The 24,538-nt window shown below is 32.8% G+C and overlaps 1 protein-coding gene across 2 annotated transcripts in view; it reads right to left on the bottom strand.

The window, feature by feature from the left end:
- Window positions 1-24,538, bottom strand: part of sns (nephrin adhesion molecule sticks and stones) — a 177,564-nt gene that overhangs the window by 51,346 nt on the left and 101,680 nt on the right. For both annotated transcript variants that reach the window (XM_085200068.1, XM_085199980.1), the window contains exon 8: window positions 18,145-18,298. In XM_085200068.1, the coding sequence (XP_085056194.1) occupies window positions 18,145-18,298 (154 nt within the window). The remainder of the gene's footprint in view (window positions 1-18,144; window positions 18,299-24,538) is intronic.

Raw genomic sequence — 24,538 nt, 5'->3', positions numbered from 1 at the left:
ATAAACGTGAAACTTAAGTTTTTTTTTTTAGTTTGACTTGGTATCCCACATTTGAGTGGCGGTGGACTTCGTGTGGAGTGACTCAACACCGCGCATTGTTTATATTTCGAAATAACGACTATAGTGCGTCAGAACATAGCAAGTTTGTTACGTCAATTTCCACCGCGACAAAGCCGTGCAGGTTATTAGTTCGCCGTAAAAATGAAAGGATCTTCTATACTGAAATGTATTTTTCTATACAAAATTTCTAACAATATCCGCAAGGTAACGCAGAAAAACTGTCCCAGATTCTAAATATATTCATCGTGAACCCGAAACTTCTGCGGGTAGTTTTAAATATTTATAGAAAATAAAACGCAAGCGTCAGCAAAATCTGAAGTTTCCCCACTTTTACTATAGTTTAGGTTTTTTTGCTATACAGAAAGTATTAAAGTATCAAAGTAACATTTGCGTAACTTAACGCTTGGTAATAGTAAATACTTCAAGACTTGATAATGTGTTAATTAAATATCGAGAAAGTGATGGTAATGGTGCTTTTTAGATAAAAGAGAAACGGAGAATTGAGGCACTAAAAGGATCATCAGCCATAACTTTATTTAAAATATAAGCATCAAAATAAGAGTGGCTTTAGAATTTGAACCATCCCACTATATATGTAATATAACAACTTCACGTTGTACTACAAATATAACATAGACACAGGAACCTTATGTTACCCATGAACCACCTAATTTCAGAGATTTCGTGTTGAGTGGCGGAAGTCAGCGCTACGCTATGTTTTGTTACGAGTGCCACATAGCAATCAATACATATTGATAATATAAACACTTAAACTTTACAGTAATATACATATTATAGTTCCTCTTCTTCAGTATTGAAGTAATATTGCAAATTCAAACATTCAAATACCCATGTCTGTATTTTCCTTAATACATAATAGAACCTGTTACGTTCGTCATAAGAGCGTATTTCCTTTTCACCAGCGTTCCAAAGACGAGTCATAACTGCAATTGGTCTAATGATTTTACCAATCACAGGATGTATTCATGTGTATAATTATTGCGCATTAAGTTATAAGCGATAGCGTTTAGCGGGTACCCGTCATATATTTTCTATGTAAACATTATTTTACTATCAAAATAGAGATCCATTTGATAATATTTTAGTACGTTTTATCGTCCGTTAACATCATAATCGTCACAATCGTATTCGATTATGTGAAATGTGAATATAAAAATAAATAACCTTTTAATCATATCAAAATGTTTTAACTTTCAAACTTTTTTTTATAATTAGACTTAAATATCGTAAACGGAGATGGAGTCGACATTTAAAAGAAGAAATTATCCAATTACAGAACATGGTTTTTTTTACAATTACTAATTATTAAAGAGTTAGACAGCTAATTATTATTTACTATAAACTAAAATCAACTAAGCGACCCTTTATATCTAAGACAGTGAACATTTGAAATGATATCACAGATTATAGAACGTGATATCAATGAAAAATGATATAAACCATCTTTTCTTGTTAAAATTTCCATTTCCGCAAAGAAAACTGAGTTCGCGAAGATCCAATCTTTCCTTTTATGCTTATTTGACTGATGGCTACAGTCCGATGATATATTATTTCAACTGTCCAGCTTTCGAAGAATATTTGTTAAAGTCTATATTATTTTGTCAGTTTGGTTATAGTTGGGGAGAAGTTGGAAGGTCAAACACAGATTTGTATATTGGAAATAATAAAGGTTGTGTTATTTAGTTATATTGTTTAAAAAATATTTATTAGTAGAAATATATATAATTCTAATGACTAGTTTCATAAATTCACCAATTAAAATGACGAAGATATTTAAAATATAAAAAATACCTGGAATACGATACTCTATAAAGTGTAGTGTACTCTATAAAGACTGCGCCATGATTACTTTAAAGGACTAATTCAAGGAGAAAAAATTATTAATAAAGAAAAAAATAATAAAATAACATATATATTTTTCACAAACTTTCTTTCTCGTTTCGGCTTAGAGAATCGAGTTCAATACTAAGTAAAAAATGGCAATCCACAAATAAGGATAGAGTTAGATTTAAACCATTATTACATAAGGAGAGTCTGCCAAGCGTTTTATACTAACGACTTATTTATTCCGATTTTTTTTCCAACAATGGACGTGAATGATGATGTTATAATGGCCAGAAGTTCCATGATTGATAATCCCGTTCGGACATTCCATTGAAAACCGTCGAAATGAAAAAATGTTTCCAAAATATTGAACAATTAAAACTTTTTTATATTAACGAAATATGTTAAAAATTAAGCTTCATTTTCGACGAGCTAAGTATTCTTGAATATTGAAATATTTATAATATGAGATGATATTTAACAACTTTTTGCATAAAACCTCTGTTATAAAAGATGAGATAAAATCGTTTAATATAAATATCTCTACTCATCGCAAAAGGAGAAAATTATTCTATTCCTAGCGTAGTGCCATATAAAATTAGATATGTAAAGGTCTACAGTAGTTTCGGATTCCTCACAGTAATTGAATTTTCAACAATTGACGACACCAGAGAACGCAGTAAGGCTCTATAAATATGTTTCAAAGTCAAAGTCAAAGTCAAAGTCAAAATATCTTTATTCCATAAAAATGCTTAACATTCACTTGGACATGTCATAAAAGATAAAAAAAAAAAAATGGAAAACAAAATAACCAAAAAAAATGTGCAATTTTGACTTGAAAAAAGCCCGTTCAAATGGTTGAGCTCATGAGAAGATACAGGCAAAGAAACTCATGGCCACTCTTTTTAAATGCCAACATTTGTTATAAATCACAATTAACAATTTAACTTAGAAATAGAGCAACTCATTTCCAAACATCTTTATCGCGAACATAATCTTTAACAGAGTAATAAGCTTTTTGGCAGAGCCTGTGCTTTACCACTTTTTTAAATTTGTTCAGTGATAAATTAACCACGTCGTTTGGAAGTTTGTTATAAAAGTGTATACTTTGACCTACGAATGAGTGAGACACTTTATGGAGCCTAGAGAAGGGCACAGCAAGCTTATTTTTATTTCTTAAATTATATTGATGGAGGTCACTGTTTTTATTAAATTTATTAATATTCTTATGCACATATACTAAGTTGTCGTAAATATATTGGGAGTGTAGTGTGAGGATGTTAAAGTCTTTAAATTTATTCCTTAGTGACTCCCGTGGACCCATTTTATAGACTGCTCGGACAGCCCGTTTTTGGAGCACAAAAATGGTATCTATGTCAGCGGCACTACCCCAAAGTAATAGGCCGTAAGACATAATGCTATGAAAATAGCTGAAGTATACTAAACGCGCGGTGTCAACATCGGTCAGTTGACGAATCTTGCGGACAGCATACGCTGCCGAACTAAGTCTACCAGATAAAGTTTCTATATGCGGACCCCATTGTAACTTAGCATCTAATGTTATACCTAAGAAAACAGTTTCATTAACTTAACAATATCCTAGAAAGAGCATTGTTTACATCGTCAATTTCCAATTGCTGTCTATTAACCTTAAAAACTAAAGATGTATCATCTGCAAACAACACCATTTCACAGATATCTCTCATAAGGTGAGGTAAGTCATTAATGTACAAAAGGAACAAAAACGGACCCAGAATAGAGCCTTGTGGCACCCCCAATGCTACAGGTGACCCGTGTGATAGTTTCCCGTTGACATTTACCTTTTGAATCCTATCACTTAAATAAGAAGTGAGAAGATCCAAAGCAATGCCTCTTATACCATAGTGGTGTAGCTTCCTGATAAGAGTTTTATGCTGCACACGATCAAATGCTTTGGATAAGTCACAAAACACCCCAAAGGCATCACGTGACTCCTCCCAAGCCGCGAATACACTCTCTAATAATTTGACCCCAGCATCAGATGTTGACCTTCCACGAGTGAAACCAAATTGACCTGTGTGCAGTAATTTATTTTTATTAAAATAAGTAAGAAGCTGACTGAGTATCAGCTTTTCAAAAATTTTACTAAACGTAGGTAGTACTGAAATCGGTCTGAAATTTGTGGGGTCTTGCGTACTACCTGATTTAAACAATGGAGTTATTTTACTATATTTCATCAAATCAGGAAACACTCCACAATCAATACATCTATTAAAAATTGTAACTAAATCAGGAATCAAAATATCAATTAAAGAATTTATGATATTAACTGAGACACCCCACAAGTCGGCTGTCTTTTTCATACTAATTGATTTGAAAGCTACACTAATGTCTGAATAATTTACATGACGGAAAACGAAACCATTATAAAATTCGGGAACATTGTCTTTAATTAACGATTCTGCAATAGTGGTGGAAGAACCTAAATCGTTTGTTAGACTGACTGGGAAAGTAGAGAAAAACTTTTCAAATGCAATGGCCACTTCCAAATCGGAATCAACAATGTGACCGTCAATACTAAGTTTAAAATTAGAATCTTTCACCCTAGTTCTCCCAGTCTCGGCATTAACAACCTTCCAAGTGGCTTCAATTTTATTATTACTATTTCTGATTTTTGTTTTAATAAATAAAGATTTAGCAATTTTGCAAACTCTTTTGAAAATTTTAGAGTAAGATTTTAAGTACTCTTTAAACTCTTCACCACTATTAAACTGTTTTTCATAATATAACATATACAGTGTCTCCCTACTCTTATAAATACCTGCTGTGGCCCAGTCTCCAAAGATAGGACTATCAGTAATTGTAATCTCTTTGGGAGTAAATATTGAATGAAATTTATTAATAAAAGAGTAAAAAAAAGAATTGTACAAAGAATTGGGAGGTAAAGTTATATATAAAACTAGTAAATTAGTTAGTAAACTAACTCTCATACGTTCCAAACGACTAGCTGTGACAGGTACAACAGCAATTCTTTTCTTAGCCACCTGTTTTTTCTTACTATAGAATTCTACTAGCTGACCAGAGTGGTCAGAATCCAATTTATTAATAATGTTTTTGTAGCATGGAATAATGTCAGTAAATATGTTATCTATACAAGTACTAGTCGTAGGAGTTATTCTGGTTGGCTCCATAAATAAATTAAGTAAATTGTGTGACTTAAAAAGACTTAATAAATTAATGGTGGGACTAAAACTTTCCAAAATATTAACATTAAAGTCCCCACACACTAACAAAGGCTTACCCGACTTGGTAAGTTTGCTTAAGGCCTCATCCATTACTTCTAAAAATAATTTTAAATTGGCGGAGGGAGGTCTGTATACACATATAACAATGAATTGCTCTAATTGAACACACGCTAATTCGATAGAACATTCTACAGAAAGGGACACAATATCTTTCCGTTCCTTGAACTTAAGGTTCTTGTTTAATATTATAAGCGACCCCCCGTGTATTGTGTTGATTCTGCAGAATGAGCTTCCTACCCGGTGGTTTAATTTCAGAAACCACCGGGTAGGAAGCTCATTCTGCAGAATCAACACAATACACGGGGGGTCGCTTATAATATTAAACAAGAACCTTAAGTTCAAGGAACGGAAAGATATTGTGTCCCTGTTGCTGTTGTGTTAACTATGCTACCTTAAAAATGCTAACGGAGTATCTTAACACTAGGTTTCGTTCTGCCTACACTGCTATATGGGGGATATAGTAGGAAAAGGAGAAAAAGTCCTATGAGTGGAAACCAGTCGCGTCGCGATAACCAAACAGCCGTAGCGTTTGCAATTAGATGACGTGCTACTGCACCACGATAGCATAAACAAAATATGCGTTATACAAATATATAATAAGTAATATATTTAATTTAGATGAAGAGTCCTTTACTTAAGATTGTGTCATGGCGGTTGTGTAGACTTACAAATATAAATATTCTATTCCAATACAAAATTACATTACAAGAATTCAAAAGTTTTATGAATAATTCAAAAGCTACTTAAAGCCCTAACTGTTTTGAAATTCAAAATAATTTTGAAAAATATATTTTCTACTTGAAATAAATGGAGATAATTTGGAAACACTAAGTGTTACATTAAAAGTTATTATTACGTTAAAATATTCTAAAACATAGCTTCATTTAGAATCTGGAGTTAATGATTGGTATATTTTATTTTAGTTAGTCACTACTACTAACTACGTTCGTAAATAATTAGAAATATATATTTACACTTAATATAATGAAACAGAAGCTAAAAATAACACAATTTATCTTTTCCTCTGAAATATAGAAGAAAAACATGTGATAATAAAAATAGAATCAGTATAACATTAATAGCAAAAGAATAAGACTCAAGAGATATAATATCATAATACAAGCAACATTTGTACCAAGAAGTTAGATATAATATAATACCACACAAAAGGTAGATAAAGCCGGAAAACTCAATCTAGTTTAGAAATATACACAACTCATAAAGAACTCGGTGCATTGTCTTAAACAGCGTACGCGGGGACTAATAAAGGCGGTTGTATATAACGGTTGCAGGATGCAACTTGTTCGGTTCAAATGCAAATATTATTTTTATATTTTTATTTTCTTTTTGTTTTTGGTTCTTTTGAAAATAAGTGTTGATAAATGTTATTTTCTTTTAATGAGATATGCTTTTGTATGGAATATCTTGTCATTTGAAAAATTGTCGAGGTGACGTTGAGATGAAAGTAATTGGATGAAAGTAACATTGATTTTCGTGTTTAAAACATATAACGCCTATTAATACAAAAAGCGGAAAATCGACCAGCCCTTCATTTTATTTTATATTATCTACTCATATCAAATGACAAAATATGTGTAAAAGTAAAAAAAAAAAAGTAGAAGATTTCAGTACTTCAATGCAATATTAGACAGTGGATATTTATTACACTTAAAGGCGATATCGTCTACAACGACATCAACAACACAGATATATTATTTTCATATTTATTTTTTCCTAAGTAATATGTATTTTTTCTTTGAAATATGTAATAAAAATATTTTATTATAATAAAGTCGCTTCCGCTTCCAACTTATAACCTTATTATAAAATTCTCTCTAAATTTTCTGAGGCGTTATTTATTACTTAATCTCAACTGTGAGAATGTTTTTAAGAGTAAATCCTCTGTAATATAACTCTTCGAAGTATAATATCTGTGTAGAATGTTATTATTTCAACATTTAGCTATCTTGACAGCTTATAAAAGCTAGTCTAATAGACGCAGGGGCTGTGTGACTGTAAACGCGACTGAGTTAGATTCCAACTCGAGAAAGTGAAATATTTAATATTTTTACTTCTTTCTCTAGTATCGAGTTTTAGTGTGGCCTTGCCTTGGTTTCGCTACTCAACACGCAATGTCTCCAGAATGCGGTGGAAAGTGGGGAGCGTAGTGTATTTATCAATAGGCTCCTTCTGTCTACCCTGCTATATGCGGGATACGGCCTACAACTATGGTTATAAGTTTCAATTATTTTACATCTCCCTTCACTATCAAGACATTCGCGGTGTTAAGTTCCGCCACTCAATACGCTATGTGTTGGATTTAGGAAAGTAGAGAAAGTAGAGAATGAATGTCACAATACAAAATTTTCATAAACATAAACCGTGAACCTTCTTTTTTATTCTTAAATTATACTACGCCATACCCAGATGTAGGTACGTACGTACCTATACGTATATTTTATTTTTATAAGTAAACGATACGGTTTCATCGAATTCCGAACTCGAAAACTGAAGAACGTATTTTCTTTTCAAACTGCGGCGTTTAACTTCGATCAAGTGTAATGTACACTGAATAAGTTAAATCGAAATTTTGTTTTATGTTATACTAACTTTTGTTTTTGGCTTTGTAGGTTTTGTTTTATTTTATACGTATTATAGAGGTAGATACAACATGTATGTACATGTTGTAAGGTGAGGCCATCGTGGCGCAGTGGCACAGCGTATGAACGTAAACGCGACGGTTGTGGGTTCAATTCCTACTGGGAAGAACTAATTATTTTCATTTCCTTGCTGTGGTAATAAGACAAAGCGCGGCGGTAAGTTCCGCCATTCTACACACAATGCCTTGACAATTGGGCGGTGCTTAGGGGATGTAGTGTCTTTCACTCACTATTCGCTGACTACCCTGCTATATACAAATAGAGAAGAATCATAGCGTAATTTCCACTTCACGTCCCAAAATATATTCAAAAATAAACCAAAAGAACAAATGCCCTAACATGTAGTCGTTAGAAAAAGCAAATCGTTCTCGCGCTTTAAAGAAATTCATCTTTATACATCAAGATTTATGAGGACTCCGAAACTTGGCGTTGTCTGATAAAAGTTTCCTCCCGCATGATATATTAAACTTCCAACCAAGGTTAGGTTTTAACTATTTTTTTCATTAATCATCCATTTTTCTTGTGTAAGAACCATTTTTTAAATATTAAAAGTTATTATCTGTGTACATTAGTCTAGTCTGGGCCATATTGTAAGGTTATCTATGTTTTTTATCTTCACGCTGAATCCCTCATATAGCAGAATAGGTGCTTAGTTTTTCATATAGATTCCAGAATTTGTAAAATATAATATACATCTTTAAAAATAATAAAATTCAAGGATGCGATGAGAGAGAAGATGTTTGTTACCAGGGTAGTCACTGGGAACCTAATGCGAAGAAAATTTTCCCCTCTTTGCACTCAATTTTCAAGATGAGAATTTCGCGTATTGAGTGGCGTATTTCAACGCCGCGCTTATCTTGCTACCAACGGAAGGAAATTTACATATTTAATTCCGAATTGAAATATATAATAAGTAACAAAAACTACGTCAATTTAGATATTAAACAGTATTTTTTGTATAAAAGGTATATAAAGAAAATTGAGAACTGTAGCACAAAAATACAGGATTCTTAGAAGCAATCCTGCCATTAAACTTTTCCTCTGGCGTCTTCGAGTAATTTTGTTCAGTGTAGTCTTACAAAGAAAAACGTTTATACCCTGTATTCTATTACGATGGGGCCAAGTTGTGAGCTTGAAGCGGTTAATTTAAATTATGATTATTATTTAAATATTTTTCAGGGTAGGCACAGGTCATATGCCGCCAAATTCTGGAGGCATGGAGGAACTCAACGCCGCACTTTGCCGCGCTTTGCCTCTACACCAGAGCGATGAAATGAAATTATAAATTTAAATAAATATTCTATTTCCTCGAGTGGGGATCGTACTCACAACCAGTTGCGTTTACACTTATATTTTGTGCTCCTAAGCCACGAGTGGCCTCAAATAAAAGTTCATATATAAAATATAATTTTTCCACCTGTACCAAGCGATCTCGACGTCTAAATAGGAATAGAATATCTGTATGCGTTAATATCTTAGATATTCCTTTGTCTGCAAATAGAGCTTACGTAAGTTAGGTATTCAGTAAGGTATTTTATTATTTATCTCTGTAAATGTTAGTGCTTTTACAAAATCTCTCGAGATAGATAAAATTAGTTACTGAATACTATGTATTTAGTTAGTTGATATATTCATATCAAAATGAAGTTAATATACTTGTGATGACGGGTGGTCTGTCTCACAGACTTTTCCACTTCTATAGTACCAACATAATATAATTATTTTTAATTTCTTGGTGAACAAAATTACCTACATATTACGAATTTGAAAATAGCAAGGAAAACCAAGAGGAACTAAATCTTATTAAAATTTTAGTTCGTCATATATAACAGTTCCTCATTATTCATTTTCTTAAGCAAACCAACGAAACGACAATATTACTAATTTGAAACTAATAAAAAACTACTCACGTACCTAAAACAAACTCAAACGGAAAAAGGGAAACGGGAAACTATGAAAGAATCAAGGATAAGACATATAAGAATTTGCGGCTTAGCGCAAGAATCGAAGTTTGACCCGTCGGTAATCCCTGGATCATTTATCATGTTCAGCGTTTTTGTGAACGTCAAGTGTGGGTATTACGGTAATCGTTGATTACCATTATACGTGAGCGGTAATATGGGCTTATGTGGGATTATATGTAGTAACTAGCGGACCCGGACGCGGCTACGCCTGCTTGAAATATAAGAATATAATTTCTATACAAAATATAATTTCAATCTAGATAAAATGCTAAAAGTGACTATTACATTTATTTTCATAAGGATGAATATCAAAATGACGCGGTAACGAACGCGGTCGCGTAGCGACGACGGTTGTTAATAACATGGCAGAATAAATTGCATGTCAAATTAGAAAGTATTTTAATTTATTAGTATATACGTGTAATGTAATGTTATATAACCTATAGCACTTCTGAAGAATGCAGCTTTCATACAAAACAAAAACAAAGTAAATCGATCCAGTAGATCCAGAGATCTTAGCGTTCAAACAAACAAACAAACAAACAAACAAACAAACAAACAAACAAACAAACAAACTCTTCCGCTTTATTATATTAGTATAGATATGGGGTAACTTGTAGTCGTGGCGCAGTGGCACAAGCGTGTGACTGCACGTCGGTTGTTGCTCCGCGCGGCGTTGAGCTACGATACCGATATAGATTTTTGTACAAAGTTGTTGATGAAAAATGTTATCTAAGTAAAAATAAAAAAATTATAGGTATATTTCAGTAAATGGCTGAACATATGTATTGTATTGTTACCAAAATAATAATGAAAATAATTCATTTCCCCGAGTTAGAATCGAACCCCCAATAGCCACGCTTACATTCAGACGCTGTGCTGCTATTCCAGAAGAACCTATACATATAAGTAATGTATTGACTTTACCAAAGACTTTAACGCTCAATACATCAGACGCACATCACTAGCGCACGCATAAATTACGAAGAAAAAAGACATAAAACATTAAAAAAACCATACATCAATAGTGATGTACCAGTAATGGCTTATCGATAGTCGATATCGACGTAATGTGCCCTCCACAATGGACTGTTGACATTTTTACGATCAAGATCGCCTCGAGCTCTATAATATGGTGTTTTTTAATGAAATTCACGATATATTTCTTATCTGGAATTGTGTAACTTTTATAATTCTGAACTTTTTGGTTTGTATTCACATGGTAGGTGGAGGCAATTCAGTAGTTTTAGTAGTCAGAGAGAACAGAGCGCCAAACGGTACGGTCTCTACCGCCTCGTTCACTGTCACGTGATTTGACACTCATTTTTTTTAACTTTTCTAATCAAATTTTTTTGATCTTACTAATTCATTTGGGATTTGTAAAATTTCAGCATTATAAATTCACAAGCCCCAATTTATAAAAAAATGTAAAATATCGAAGACGTAGTGACTTCTCACTAAATTCTTTCTTCTTTTGATACAAAAAAATATTTTTTTATATATATATTTGCACTGCCATAATGTTTTTCTAATCATAAGCGAAATTGAGTTTGCAGAAATCCTCGGTTGTCTAGCTGACAGAACACAACCCCCGCGACACGACAACGACAATAATTTATTTAAGTAAGAATCGAACCCACAACCATCGCTTTTCCAATCAACATCAAATATGATTTAGTTTAATTTTAATTACAACATTCTGGAACTGAGATCAAGTCATCTACGAAACTTGCTTACATTTAGATTTCGAGACGAACTTTATATTTAGATTATCGCTTGAGAAGTTCTAACATGCTCGTAGCATATCGTAGACCGTTGATTGGAGAAATTACTTGTACCTACTGAGGCAGTGGTGGCGCAGTGGTACCACTGCTGTAGGATCAATTCCCACTGGGGAATCATATATTATTTATTCTTATTTAATTTCCTCCAAAGGTTACAAGTAAAAGATAATAAGGCAAAGCGAGGTGTTGAGTTTCACCAGTCAACACACTGTGCCTCGAAAATTCGAGAAAGAGTGGGGTATGTATATTTGGAATAGACTGTTAAGCTAAAATAATGTACAATTAGACTGTATTAAATATACAGCACGGATGAAGATTTGATTTTGTTATTTGTTCGACGGATCAAAATAAAGAAATAAATGTAGATTAATTTGTAAGAGAACGAATTAGTATTCAGATCGGACTGAAAAGGAAAAAAAAAATCACGTTTTCAATGTGGACCGCCACAGATTAGTAAGTATAATATGTATGTGAAATTTACGATATGCATCAAATTTTGTAAATTATTAATTTCTTCAAAGCAAAATTAGAAGCTTATAATTATATAAATCAAAATTTGTATACCAAAATAAAATAGAATTATATCAGTCTATCGCTTAATTAAACTCAAGTCTTTTAACTCCCATAATCTAATGAGTCCCCCGTCTGATAGAAAACACTGAATATTTTATTTTTAGCTCTTAATTGCACTTTTTCCTTTTAACGGAACGGAAATATTTAGGCCAGGGGAGGCCAGGGGAGATCAAAGTAAGATTAATCCTGAAAGCCCGCCCTGACGTTATAGCGATTTAGTCAAAGGTGTCAAAAAAAATGCGAACTCGAATGAAGACCGAATGGAAAAACGTTGCTTTGGCAAATTAAATATGGTGAGTGCCGAGTGGTTGAGTGGTGATGTGTAAGGAATATATGTTTTGTAGAGTATGTTCGATTTAATTATTTATGTTTTAGACATGGTACGCCATCTAAGGGTACTTACATGTTTCACTTCGCATTGTATTACCATAAAAAAATAAGAGCACTAGTAGTGAGCGTGAGCCACTACTTTATCTGAATGGACTTAAAGATGTCATACCAAATTTGTATCCACGACCACCTTGATAGATCAGACTTATTCAACATCACTGATTTCTAAAATCTAAGCAAAAATAAACTTAATAATATTTTTTTTTCTATCACAAATACATAATCGCATTACGTCCAAAGGACAGGAAATGAGAATGCCCCGTTCGAATTTATTCGATGTAGAATCACAAATCTTTAGGGAGGCCTTACTGTAGCTTAGGGTTAGATCTATTTATTGGTATCTAATGAAATTTTTACCGATTTCAGGAAAAAAAGGAACTTGTTTTTATTTTGCATGTACGATTATATTTTTTGGGAAGCATTTGTTAACGTTAGTATTGAGGGTGCGCGACGGTTGTGATTTCGATTCCCAGTTGGGGTAAATAATTATTTTCATACTCAGTAACAAGACACAAGGCAAGCTAGAAAAAATTAATACTATATTTTTTTGCAAAATTAATACAATAATAATGGGCTTTAAATCTAAAATCTATTACGGCTAATAGTTAAGTTTACTTAAAATGTAATGTTCCCTCTTAACACTAGGTTCCCTCAGCCTAATCAGCTCTACTTCCCTTTTAAGCTAAAATAAAAAAGTAAAAAAATGTAAAAAATGGCGAAAGTATAACACAAAAGTTAATATTTCCACTCCATAAGCAGCGTTAGATTCTCATATTTTAAGGAAAATTGTTTGATGGTTTAACAGAGAATTTAATAATAAATTACATCGGAAATTTTCACCAAATTTTAAACCAATACCAATATTTAACAATAAAATCCAACCCATAATACACATATTGACCAAACACATAACAAGAAGTATCCAAAAGTTTGTATGGTTCATACAAATAAGCCAACGTATTGAAAATCTCTAAATGAATGTCTGTATCGCCCTTAAATTATTCGCAATTACGTATAACTCCGAAACTCCATATTACATTAGCTATAGAGCATACATACATACATACTGCGTGGGGCTCTATCAATTGCTTTTATTGGCTCGTAACGTATTTTATACGGTTGTTGTGTGCAGTTATCAGCAACTTTGTACATTTGTTATTACATTGTAAATCAGATGTTGGGTTTTTTCGTATTATTTTACGTTATTTTCTGGTAGGTATTTCATGGTAAAAATCGAGAAAAAGTTCTCCTTAATTACCATAATTCGGCTACAGACGATATTTATAGATTTTGATATTAAAATTTTTAGTATAAAGCACCGATCTTCACTATGTGTCTATTTATAGATATTACCTACAATAAATAATATATCATTGCGATGATGTGCTCCGCCATGTAACATGCGATGTATATAAAATCCAGAAACACTTTTTGTATGGGCTGATTAGGTAAGTTGCTCTATTTATATCATTACTGTGAAGCTAAAGGGTCTGTCTTTGTAAACGACAAATCTCAGGAACTGGTTCGAAATGAAATAATGTTTTTATGTTCAATAGTTCATTTGTCGACTCAGCCTATGGACTATATTATCGATGTTAATCAAGCTATAAATATAAAATATTCTCAAAATAGTACTCGAAGTCCATTACAAGACCTTACATTAATACTTTTTATTGCTATCAAACTATGAACTACTAGAGAAGTAAACCGGAAGCAACACACTGTGTGATACAATCAGTTACAAGAGGCCCTATTCTGCTTGGACCCTTACAATAGGTATTATTTAAAATTGTAAACCACTACATTACTACAATTGATATAAATATACGCTTTGTATTTATAATATTTTCCTATTTATAATACTATAGTACTCCTTTTAATTAAGTTCTCGCTGTATTCCGCGCATAGCAACAAGGCAGGCAAAGGGAACCTGGAAACCTGTGTTAACACAATTCGTTTCCCTTTTTTTACTGAATTCTCGGGACGTTACGTGGAGGAAGTCAACACGGAGCTTTTGCAGAGCGAATAAGTGAAAATAATAAATATTTTGGAAACTACTAACAACATATACTCTGTTGACCATTTACACTCAATTTTCAAGATTAATTAACGCCGCCCTTTGTCTTGTTGTCGTAGAGAGTGGAATCTGTGAGAATGGAACCCACCAACGTGACGTTTGCTGTTAGTTATGTTAAGCCTAAAATAATCATAGTACAGAGAACGGAATATATCAATCAATAAAGGACAACGAACAGAATTAATCGACATAACAAATAAATAATTTAGTCTACAGTAAAAAAATAAATAAAAAATAAACTATTACTTTAATTATATACTTGCGACCTGCGCCTTACATATCTAGTCCACTCACTAACACATCTATCATACGCCACTACAAAAGTAACGTAACGTGGTATGCAATAAAATCGATAACGTTATAACGTCAGGTAGTGCAGTTAGCGTCGTATAAATCAGTTTCCCGTCGTCGGTAGGCGCGTCTTAATACAATTTTACAAGTGATGTTTGTTTTAAATAGGCGCAAGTATCGATATAATGTGGGTAGTGGATGAATATCGATGTTTTTATTTTATTTTTTGCAGGTAAATAAATCGGGCGATTGTTTAGTTTTTTATTATTTATGTTGTAATGTTTTTTACATTAAAATAATAAACGTTAGATCTATTTAAAGAAGAGATGTGTTACTTACCATCATCTAACAAAAAAAAAACTAGAACACCCTACTACTAGTTACTAGAAAAACCTAAATCACAAAATATGAGAAATGTACCAAGAAAAATAATATATTTTTATATCCTATACATATAGGTATTCGACTAACATAAAATTTTGAGAGGTCTTGAAAGAAAATAGCATTTCCTAGGGAATTGGCTTTGCGGTGTAACACAGTCATTTGCATGCATTATTTAAATAACGTATGTTGTAAGAAGTAATATATGGAGATGGCATTGTTCAGATTATTTTTGCGTTTTAGCTCAATTATAAGGTTATTTCGAAGATCGCTGAAGTAAATTGGTTTTAGATATTATCTTTTATGGACAGTAGTGAGGAAAAACTGTGATTTTACAGTTAGTTAAGTCACTCAGCACAGGGAGGTTCGAATAGAAATTATAGATATATTATAATCTTTATAGATTTATTTGTTAGTAATATAAATATTTCTTCTTATTTTTAGTAAGATTAACTGAGGCGTTAAGTTCCGCTATTTTGTTCACAATATCTTTGTTAGTATGGAAAAGGAGAATGCAAAGATTTAGCATACAGCTTAACAATAAAAACCCTCATTAGATAACTAAAAGCAATAAAAACCGATATAATGTTAAGTTACATCACTAAACGTACTACATAAATCATGATACATCCCTATCTGTTGCCGGCTTAATACGATCCGTCTAGTGGTGTGGGGCGACCCCCTTAGCGTCGTCATTTTTATTTCATGTTGTTTTATGTTATTTTGTTAATAATTGAATTATTTGTTGTTATTGAACTGTTATTGAGTTTCAAATAGATAATTCAAGTCAAAGTCAAAGTCAAAATATCTTTATTCCATAAAAATGCTTAACATTCACTTGGACATGTCATAAAAGATAAAAAAAAATGGAAAACAAAATAACCAAAAAAAATGTGCAATTTTGACTTGAAAAAAGCCCGTTCAAATGGTTGAGCTCATGAGAAGATACAGGCAAAGAAACTCATGGCCACTCTTTTTAAATGCCAACATTTGTTATAAATCACAATTAACAATTTTAACTTAGAAATAGAGCAACTCATTTCCAAACATCTTTATCGCGAACATAATCATTAACAGAGTAATATGCTTTTTGGCAGAGCCTGTGCTTTACCACTTTTTTAAATTTATTCAGTGATAAATTAACCACGTCGTTTGGAAGTTTGTTATAAAAGTGTATACTTTGACCTACGAATGAGTGAGACACTTTATGGAGCCTAGAGAAGGGCACAGCAAGCTTATTTTTATTTCTTAAATTATATTGATGGAGGTCACTGTTTTTATTAAATTTATTAATATTCTTATGCACATATACTAAGTTGTCGTAAATATATTGGGAGTGTAGTGTGAGGATGTTAAAGTCTTTGAATTTATTCCTTAGTGACTCCCGTGGACCCATTTTATAGACTGCTCGGACAGCCCGTTTTTGGAGCACAAAAATGGTATCTATGTCAGCGGCACTGCCCCAAAGTAATAGGCCGTAAGACATAATGCTATGAAAATAGCTGAAGTATACTAAACGCGCGGTGTCAACATCGGTCAGTTGACGAATCTTACGGACAGCATACGCTGCCGAACTAAGTCTACCAGATAAAGTTTCTATATGCGGACCCCATTGTAACTTAGCATCTAATGTTATACCTAAGAAAACAGTTTCATTAACTACTTTAAGTTCCTTATTGTTCATCAAAACCCTGGTTTCTACTTGTTGAACATTCTTAGTAAAGAACCTGATACATTTAGTTTTACTACTATTTAAAAGCAAGTTATTGGCACTAAACCAGCACAATATCCTAGAAAGAGCATTGTTTACATCGTCAATTTCCAATTGCTGTCTATTAACCTTAAAAACTAAAGATGTATCATCTGCAAACAACACCATTTCACAGATATCTCTCATAAGGTGAGGTAAGTCATTAATGTACAAAAGGAACAAAAACGGACCCAGAATAGAGCCTTGTGGCACCCCTAATGCTACAGGTGACCCGTGTGGTAGTTTCCCGAAATATTCTACGAAATATTCTACGAAATAGTAATTATATATATTCAATAAATATGTAAATTTTCATGTAATTTCAAAGTAGTTTTATTTGTTTTGTGTAACTTACAACAATATTATTGTTTGGAGTTATTCTACATCAATAAATTGGAATAAGCTTGAATAAATATAATAGGAGTACGTTTGAATTTTACCAAAGCAAACGCTTTTTCCCTAATAACATAGGAAGGTAAGCCGAGAGAACTAAGTGTTAAGACTCTGTTCAACATTTCTGCCGAGACACTGCTCCTTAAGTGGCGGAACTCAACGCCGCTCTTTATCTACAAGAGCGAGAAAATGAAGATGTATTGAATTGTTTCCTTCCTTACGTAAGGGGGGATTGAACCTATATCCATCGCATTTATAGTCTTGACTGCCTCATAATTACACATGTAATGCATTTAAAGTTTTTAATTGGGTACTGAATCTAGTACAAAAGGCAGTTTATCTTAATAACATGGTGGCCGCGTTGCGAAGCGCTATAGTATCGTACGAAACGTTAGAGCAGTGTTACTGACATTTTGAAAATAAAATGCTGAAGAATTACAATTCTAATAGACACAGACTCTTTTGTTTGTGAGTTCGTTCCCCACTCATCGAAATAGTGCGGCGTGGTGCGGCGTTGAGTTACACCACACAACATGGAAAAAAGAGTCATACTGCTTTTTGTTAATAGGGTTTTCGGCCCATATTTAAAAGAAAAAAAGTACAATTCGATTCGAACCAGCGATTAAGAAATCAAAAGACCAATAATTCCTTATTTTACCAAGAAGTTAAAATATTTTATTTTATTCACCAACCTGTAAGCCATTCTTATTTGTTCCCCATTTTTGTACCAAATGAGCTGAGCAGGTGGGTTACCACCTCGGCTTCTGCAGACCAGTTCTAGGCTCTGACCACGCCTCACAGTTTCCCCTTCAGCGTAACCTTCGATGTATGGGGCACCTGGTGGATCTGTAAGAAAATTGTAATTTTGTTTATTAATCATAAAGCAAGATTATGCGCGGCGTTGAGTTCCGTCGTTCAAACAAATGATTTATTAAATTTATTATTCGCTCTTGTAAAATAGTTACGCTTCCTGAACATGTTTTGAATTAGTACAGAAACTTAGGAAGGGAGCGTTATTAACATTACAGTATTCTAAAAATATTTAAAAAAAAAAAATAGAATATAAGTACAAGAAAAAAGATTTAGAAAAACTAGCCGGCAATGCCTTAGAAAATTATAAAATTGCATTAAATTTGTAACAAACATTAAAAGTAAAGAACCAAGAAATATATACTTCTTTTAAAAATATAAAAATTTTAAATTAGTTTCGTAATTGCTAAGAGCAATTCGCTTCAAGCAATATCATTTTTTATCAAAGAAAGTTAAGTTTTCCAAGTGAATGTACTAGAAGATTGTGCCGTCTTTGTGTCTAATGCACTTATGTATGTGTGACTGCAGTGGTTTCATTGTTGTCTTTCGACGTGGTCACAGGTTTGATTTATCGAAATGAAAATAATTTAAATATTATTTAAATAATCCCTCAAATTTTTTAAATTAATATTGTAGTTAATTACTTAATCAATTTATTAATTTAATAATAATTTAATATAACACTGTCGTTTCCTAGTGGGATAGCATCTAGATAAACGTGAAGGTTGTGGGTTGGATTCCCACTGGAGGGAATACATTATTTTCGTATCGTCGCTTTGGTAATAGGACTAAGGGATACCGACGACACTGATTTTCGGAACATTGTGTTCTCCTCTTCAACACCTAATATCTCAAAATTTGAGCAGAAAGTGGAGTATAGTAACACATCACTATCTCTCCGCTAATTAAAAAAATGCATGATTTAACAAACAAAAACTCATTACTATACGTCGGCTAACACTTTCCTTTCATTATTGAGCTATTTTCCGCTATAGTGCAACCTGACACCGCATGTGTCTGAGTGATGTTTTTATTTTAGCGTGGCCCTCTTGGAATATTAGAGATAGTGACTTGATTAGGGGACACTATCGATATTGATTTATATTATGTATTTGTTTTATTTTGAATATTATCACGTTAAGAATTATTTTTTTAACTAAGTGTTTTCTAACTTTGTCATTATGTTGATATATTTTGTAATATTATAAAATTGTTGGAGTAAAGTTCATCACTTCTTTTTATTGTATCATCAAGTGTGCAAGAAGTTGAAACTGAAATTGAGATTTTTTATATACCTAACAGTCACAAAATTCAACCACAAGCTTCTTACCAGAGGGAGAAAATACAAATAATCCATTCCCTCCCGTAAGTGTCGAACCCGCAACCATCGCGCTTAAAGTCAGACACTATGCCGCAGCTCTAAGAACGCTTTCAAAATCTCATTTATCGACAAAATTAAAGCCCCTCATTACGTAACCTGAGTATAGGGGAAAAGAAAACACAGTGTACGTTATAATTATACTGGCTGAAGGAATTCTGGAACACCCTGTATTTAGCACATTATTATAATAATATACCTTAATATTTATAGGGATTATTTTGCTCTTTTATATATGTTAGCAAAAAGAATATGACGTCGATTTAACGCTGTTACCATACGTATAATTTGAATATGTTTAGATTTTTATAATATCTAACATTATAGCGAAATATTTTATTAAGTTTTAAATAAAGTAGGATTAAAATTTCCACGTATTGATAACGTTTTAAGACAGATACGTGTTGGGTCGGAACTGAACGCCACACTTTGCCTCGTTCCCAAGAAATTCCGAGGAAAAGAAAAATAAATTCTTCAGTCCCCTGAGCCCACACAACCCACAACCGTCACGTTTACAGTTGCAAACTTGTCTCCCTGAGCCACGACGGCCTATTTTTTTCTTTCTTTCGAACGAAGATTGATGGTTTCATTTAAAAAAAAAATGTTTAAACTTAATATTAGTGTCTTCCTATAACTGAAATCTTCTTATAACTTTGCTTCGTCATTCATGTATCTTATTTCAAAACATATTTTTAGCAAATGCTTTAATCATTGAAGTATGTCCGGTGACAGTCACCTTACTAGAGATATGAAATTGGGAAGCTCACTCACAAGTTCGCAGAAGACGTTATTGTAATATAAATAGTATTTATTTTATTTTAGCTTCAAGTTATATAGCGCACGTAGTAGACACTTCATCACTTTCCCGTGAATTCTTGAGATATTACGTGTTGAGTCGGAACTCAACGCTGCGATTTGCCTCGTTACTCGAGGATATGAAAATATTTAATATTTCACTCAAGCAAGTGGGAATCTAATCTACAACTGTCGCATTTACAGTCGGACGCATGTGCCGTCGTTTTTAAATTGCGTTAACCGTTAACCCTAACGTCATGTTTTAGTTCATCATAACGAGAAAATTATAGTGTTTTAAACATGAAATATTACCTCGACTATAGATCGAACTCATAGCCACTATATATGCAATTAGAAACTAATCCACTGTGTCATTATTACAATAGGGTACAATTCTGGGTTTTTAACTAAAAAACACTAACAAATACTTAAAAATAGTACAAAACGTGTTAAAATGTAAATACCGTTGCCGTACGTAAATACATTGTTCCTTGCACAATTAATAATTCATAGAGGGCGCAAATGTGAACGAGGCCCCGCTTGCCGATTCCTAAATTTGTTTGTTGACGCTACTATGTCATGGTAGGGGTGTTTTTTTAAAGGAAATTTAATTACTACATTTATATTACTAATTGGTTATACAGGCGGGTGGCAATTCGAATCTCAGCTTAAGAATATTTGGTCATGTGTATTATGTATTTGTTTTAGTACTTTGGTTGATAGCCCGCTATATGCGGGATAGACCGTGACGTGGGTGGATCATTCGTAGATATTGCATTTGTTAATTTCTACTCCATTTAAGTAATTATGCAAATTGAACAAATGAACAGGATTCCTTGACTTGAAGAAATATTTTATATATAGGTGTTTAATATTTTCGCTTCTTTGCTCTGGGAGTTAAGGCAAAGTGTGCCGTTGTGTTCCGCCACTCAATACATAATGCCTCCAGATTTCGGCGGATAGTGGGGAGTGGAGTGTCTAACACTAGGTTCTCTCTGCGTATCCTGTTGCATGAAGAACGTAATAAATATGCTATTTTCGAGATCGAGAGTGAACATTCTGATTTTACTCTTTAAGTTATTTAATTAATTTTACTCATTACCATTTTACCCATTCAACAAACAAACGCTCGAACCCCACTTACCCGACATAACATAATGTAGCATGACTTTGAAACTCGCAAAGATAAATTTCGGTCGCCCCCACCACACTAAAGTCAATAGTGGACAAAGTAAACATTTACGTTAGCTTTAAATGGCGTATTAATAATGCATGCGTTCGTCGCCAGCGTTCTGGATTTTCCGATGCATTTCTATGGAATGAAATGTGTGTGTGTGTTTTAGTATTACGAATAGATAGGTACCAAATGTGGGTAGTACGGTTTTGGGTTAAATTGGTTTCTAATTATTTTAGTACGTTTAATAAGAAATAATTAATAAAAAAAATCGAATTTTATTGAGATCGTGGTGCTTATATTTCGAAATTAATATTTTAAAATCAATTTTTACAGCAAATTTATAAAATGCTTATTAAAAAGATATGTGTATGTGAAAAGATAATACCCACACTAAAATAAGACTCAAAAATTTATCTCGCGCTGCATTCTCACATGGAAAAATGATTTAACACCAAAAGTAAGTAGGTGTAAGCCGACAGGAGGAATGTGCACAATTTTTCATAAACTCATAGAACAAACGACGCAAGTTATAAATGTCAAGGATTATCTCCAGACATTCGGTTATATAATTACAGTGCGTCACAAATGACGGCGGCGTTTGTTTTTTATTCCCGTAGTGCTCCTCATTTATATGGAGTTTGAGGAAACTATTATTAGTATAATTTGGATTTGTGTTGAAACGTGCTCTATTATTTTTTCTTTTGTTTTTAGTTGGTTTGTTTGTGATGCGATCTTAGGAAGTATTAGTTCGAATTGTAAAACTATTTTGGTTTTGGTTGGTCTATGTATCAGGAATGGGTATACTTCATCACGTAAAGCAGCACAACTTCTGTCCGTAGGTAATATTATGGTTAGGAATTCCATTTTTCGCCAGAGGAATGAATCATTTTCGTTTAGTAGATCCCGTAATAAGACTCAGCGCGGCGTTCAGTTTCACAACTTTACACACAATGTTTAAAAAATTTGGCAAAAATTTGCGTAAAAACTAACAAATGTGTATCTTATTTCTCCATAAACTACTGATCTATTTCTCTATCCTCCCATGAGCAGCGTCCCACCACGTAACTAAACCCCAATTAAAGAGTTAAAAGCTTATATGATAACAGCTTTAATGATAATGAATCCTGTTAACGGAAGAGATAGCCGAGCGTTAGATTGATGGAATCATGATCGAGAACTTAACGGTTTGGGCAACCGGCAAATTAAACTTGGCCAGACAATTTATGAGGAAATTGTACGGGGCCCTATATTATAAATGACTAGCGTCCCACGCCCGGCTTCACCCGCTCTTACTTATTGGTTTAATAAACAAAATCCTTACATAAATTGTAGCTTGTATTATTTTGATGTATAAGCTGTATTATTGTAAAGTTTCATCTAAATCGGTTTAGTACTTTTTGCGTGCAAGTGGAACAAACCTCCAATTGCATAAACTTTCACATTTATAATATTAGTAGGAAGGAGGATTTTTAGAGTAGCCCAATGATGATAGTAACTTAAGAGAAGTGTTTTTCTTAAATGTAATTTAGTTTAACCGACTTCAAAAAAGGATCAACATGTATGACGTATGTATGTGATAATGTAGTTATTATCCAATATTTTAGCGTAAATATATGAATATTGGATATTTGTTTGTTCACCACTTCTGCGAAAATAAAAGGCATATGGAATGAAGGTTGTTAAATGAGATCCTCCTTAGGGAACAATATAGGTACCTAAGTAATTGACAGTTATTTGAGGAAGGCTTTTCTAAATGAAATGACTTTTGATATTTTTAGACATCTTCAAAATCAGTGTGTGGTGTCGCAGTGGTATTGTATCTGATTCTAAGTGCGACGGTTGTAGGTTCCATTTCCACTCGAAGGAAAGAAATATTTTTATTTATTATAACAAGAACAACAGTATTGAGTACCGCTTTGCAGAATGTGAGGAACGGATTGACTCAGCACTGGGTTCCCTGTGCTGTGAAAGGTGAAGCTAAAAAAATATTTAATTGGTGTGATTTGAACTATAATTATTGTAGCTGTAGATTTTTTTTTTCAAAAATAATTTAAATAAAATTTTATTAATGACTGTTATATACTATATATAAACTTATACCTATCCGATATTTTCCAAGCCGCTTATAACAATATATAACAGAATAAACAAAAACAAACACACAAAAACAATTAATTCCTAGTTTCTTGTAAACAATGATTCATCCAATGTTTAAGTTAGAACAAAGTTTGTTTAACTTGTTTACATTTTACATTCGCTTCGCTTCGCTTTTGTGACGAAATTAAATTGTTAACCGTTTGAGATAACAGCACCTCGAGTATTTTAGGAATTTCTTTAAAGTTCCTACGAAGAATGCTTTAGCTTTGTCTTAGCGTTATAGTAAAAGAGCTTTCACAGTGTTTTATAATATAATGAACTTTATAACTAAGTATATTTTTTGGTTGAACTATAAAGTAAAACCAAAAAATGTAATAGTTATGAAACTGTTACATATATTTGGTTAAATTATTCAAAATAATTGGGTGTAGCTAACTAGGTCACTGATTAACTAGTTCCCCCAATATATCGATAAATTATTTCAAAATATTTTATACATTTTCCAATCGAACCCACAACCCTCTCGTCACAGCCAGACGACGATCATACACACGATCTATTTAATTTCCATACAAACACATACATACATTATCCCGCGTACAATAAAACCGTCTAACAATGATCGTTCCGCCAAGATGTATCGGTAGCAATATTTTTTGGACTCTATAGAATATCGTAAAAAGAAAAACTGAAAGTGTTCGAAAAAGAGTTTTGCTTGAATAAGCACTTCTGTTTTGTCGAGTCTATGCTTTTAGTTTAATATTTTTCGTGCTCATTCAGGTCATTTGATTTTTTGATTAAATTTTAAGGAGATAAGTTCAAATTTCAT

This window comes from Heliconius melpomene, chromosome 1, assembly GCF_056956725.1.
Source record: "Heliconius melpomene rosina isolate 202511_hmr_F chromosome 1, ASM5695672v1, whole genome shotgun sequence".
Classification (NCBI taxonomy): Eukaryota; Metazoa; Arthropoda; class Insecta; order Lepidoptera; family Nymphalidae; genus Heliconius; species Heliconius melpomene.
The sequence above is the reverse complement of the archived record's forward strand: the minus strand, read 5'-3'. Positions and strand labels throughout refer to the sequence as shown.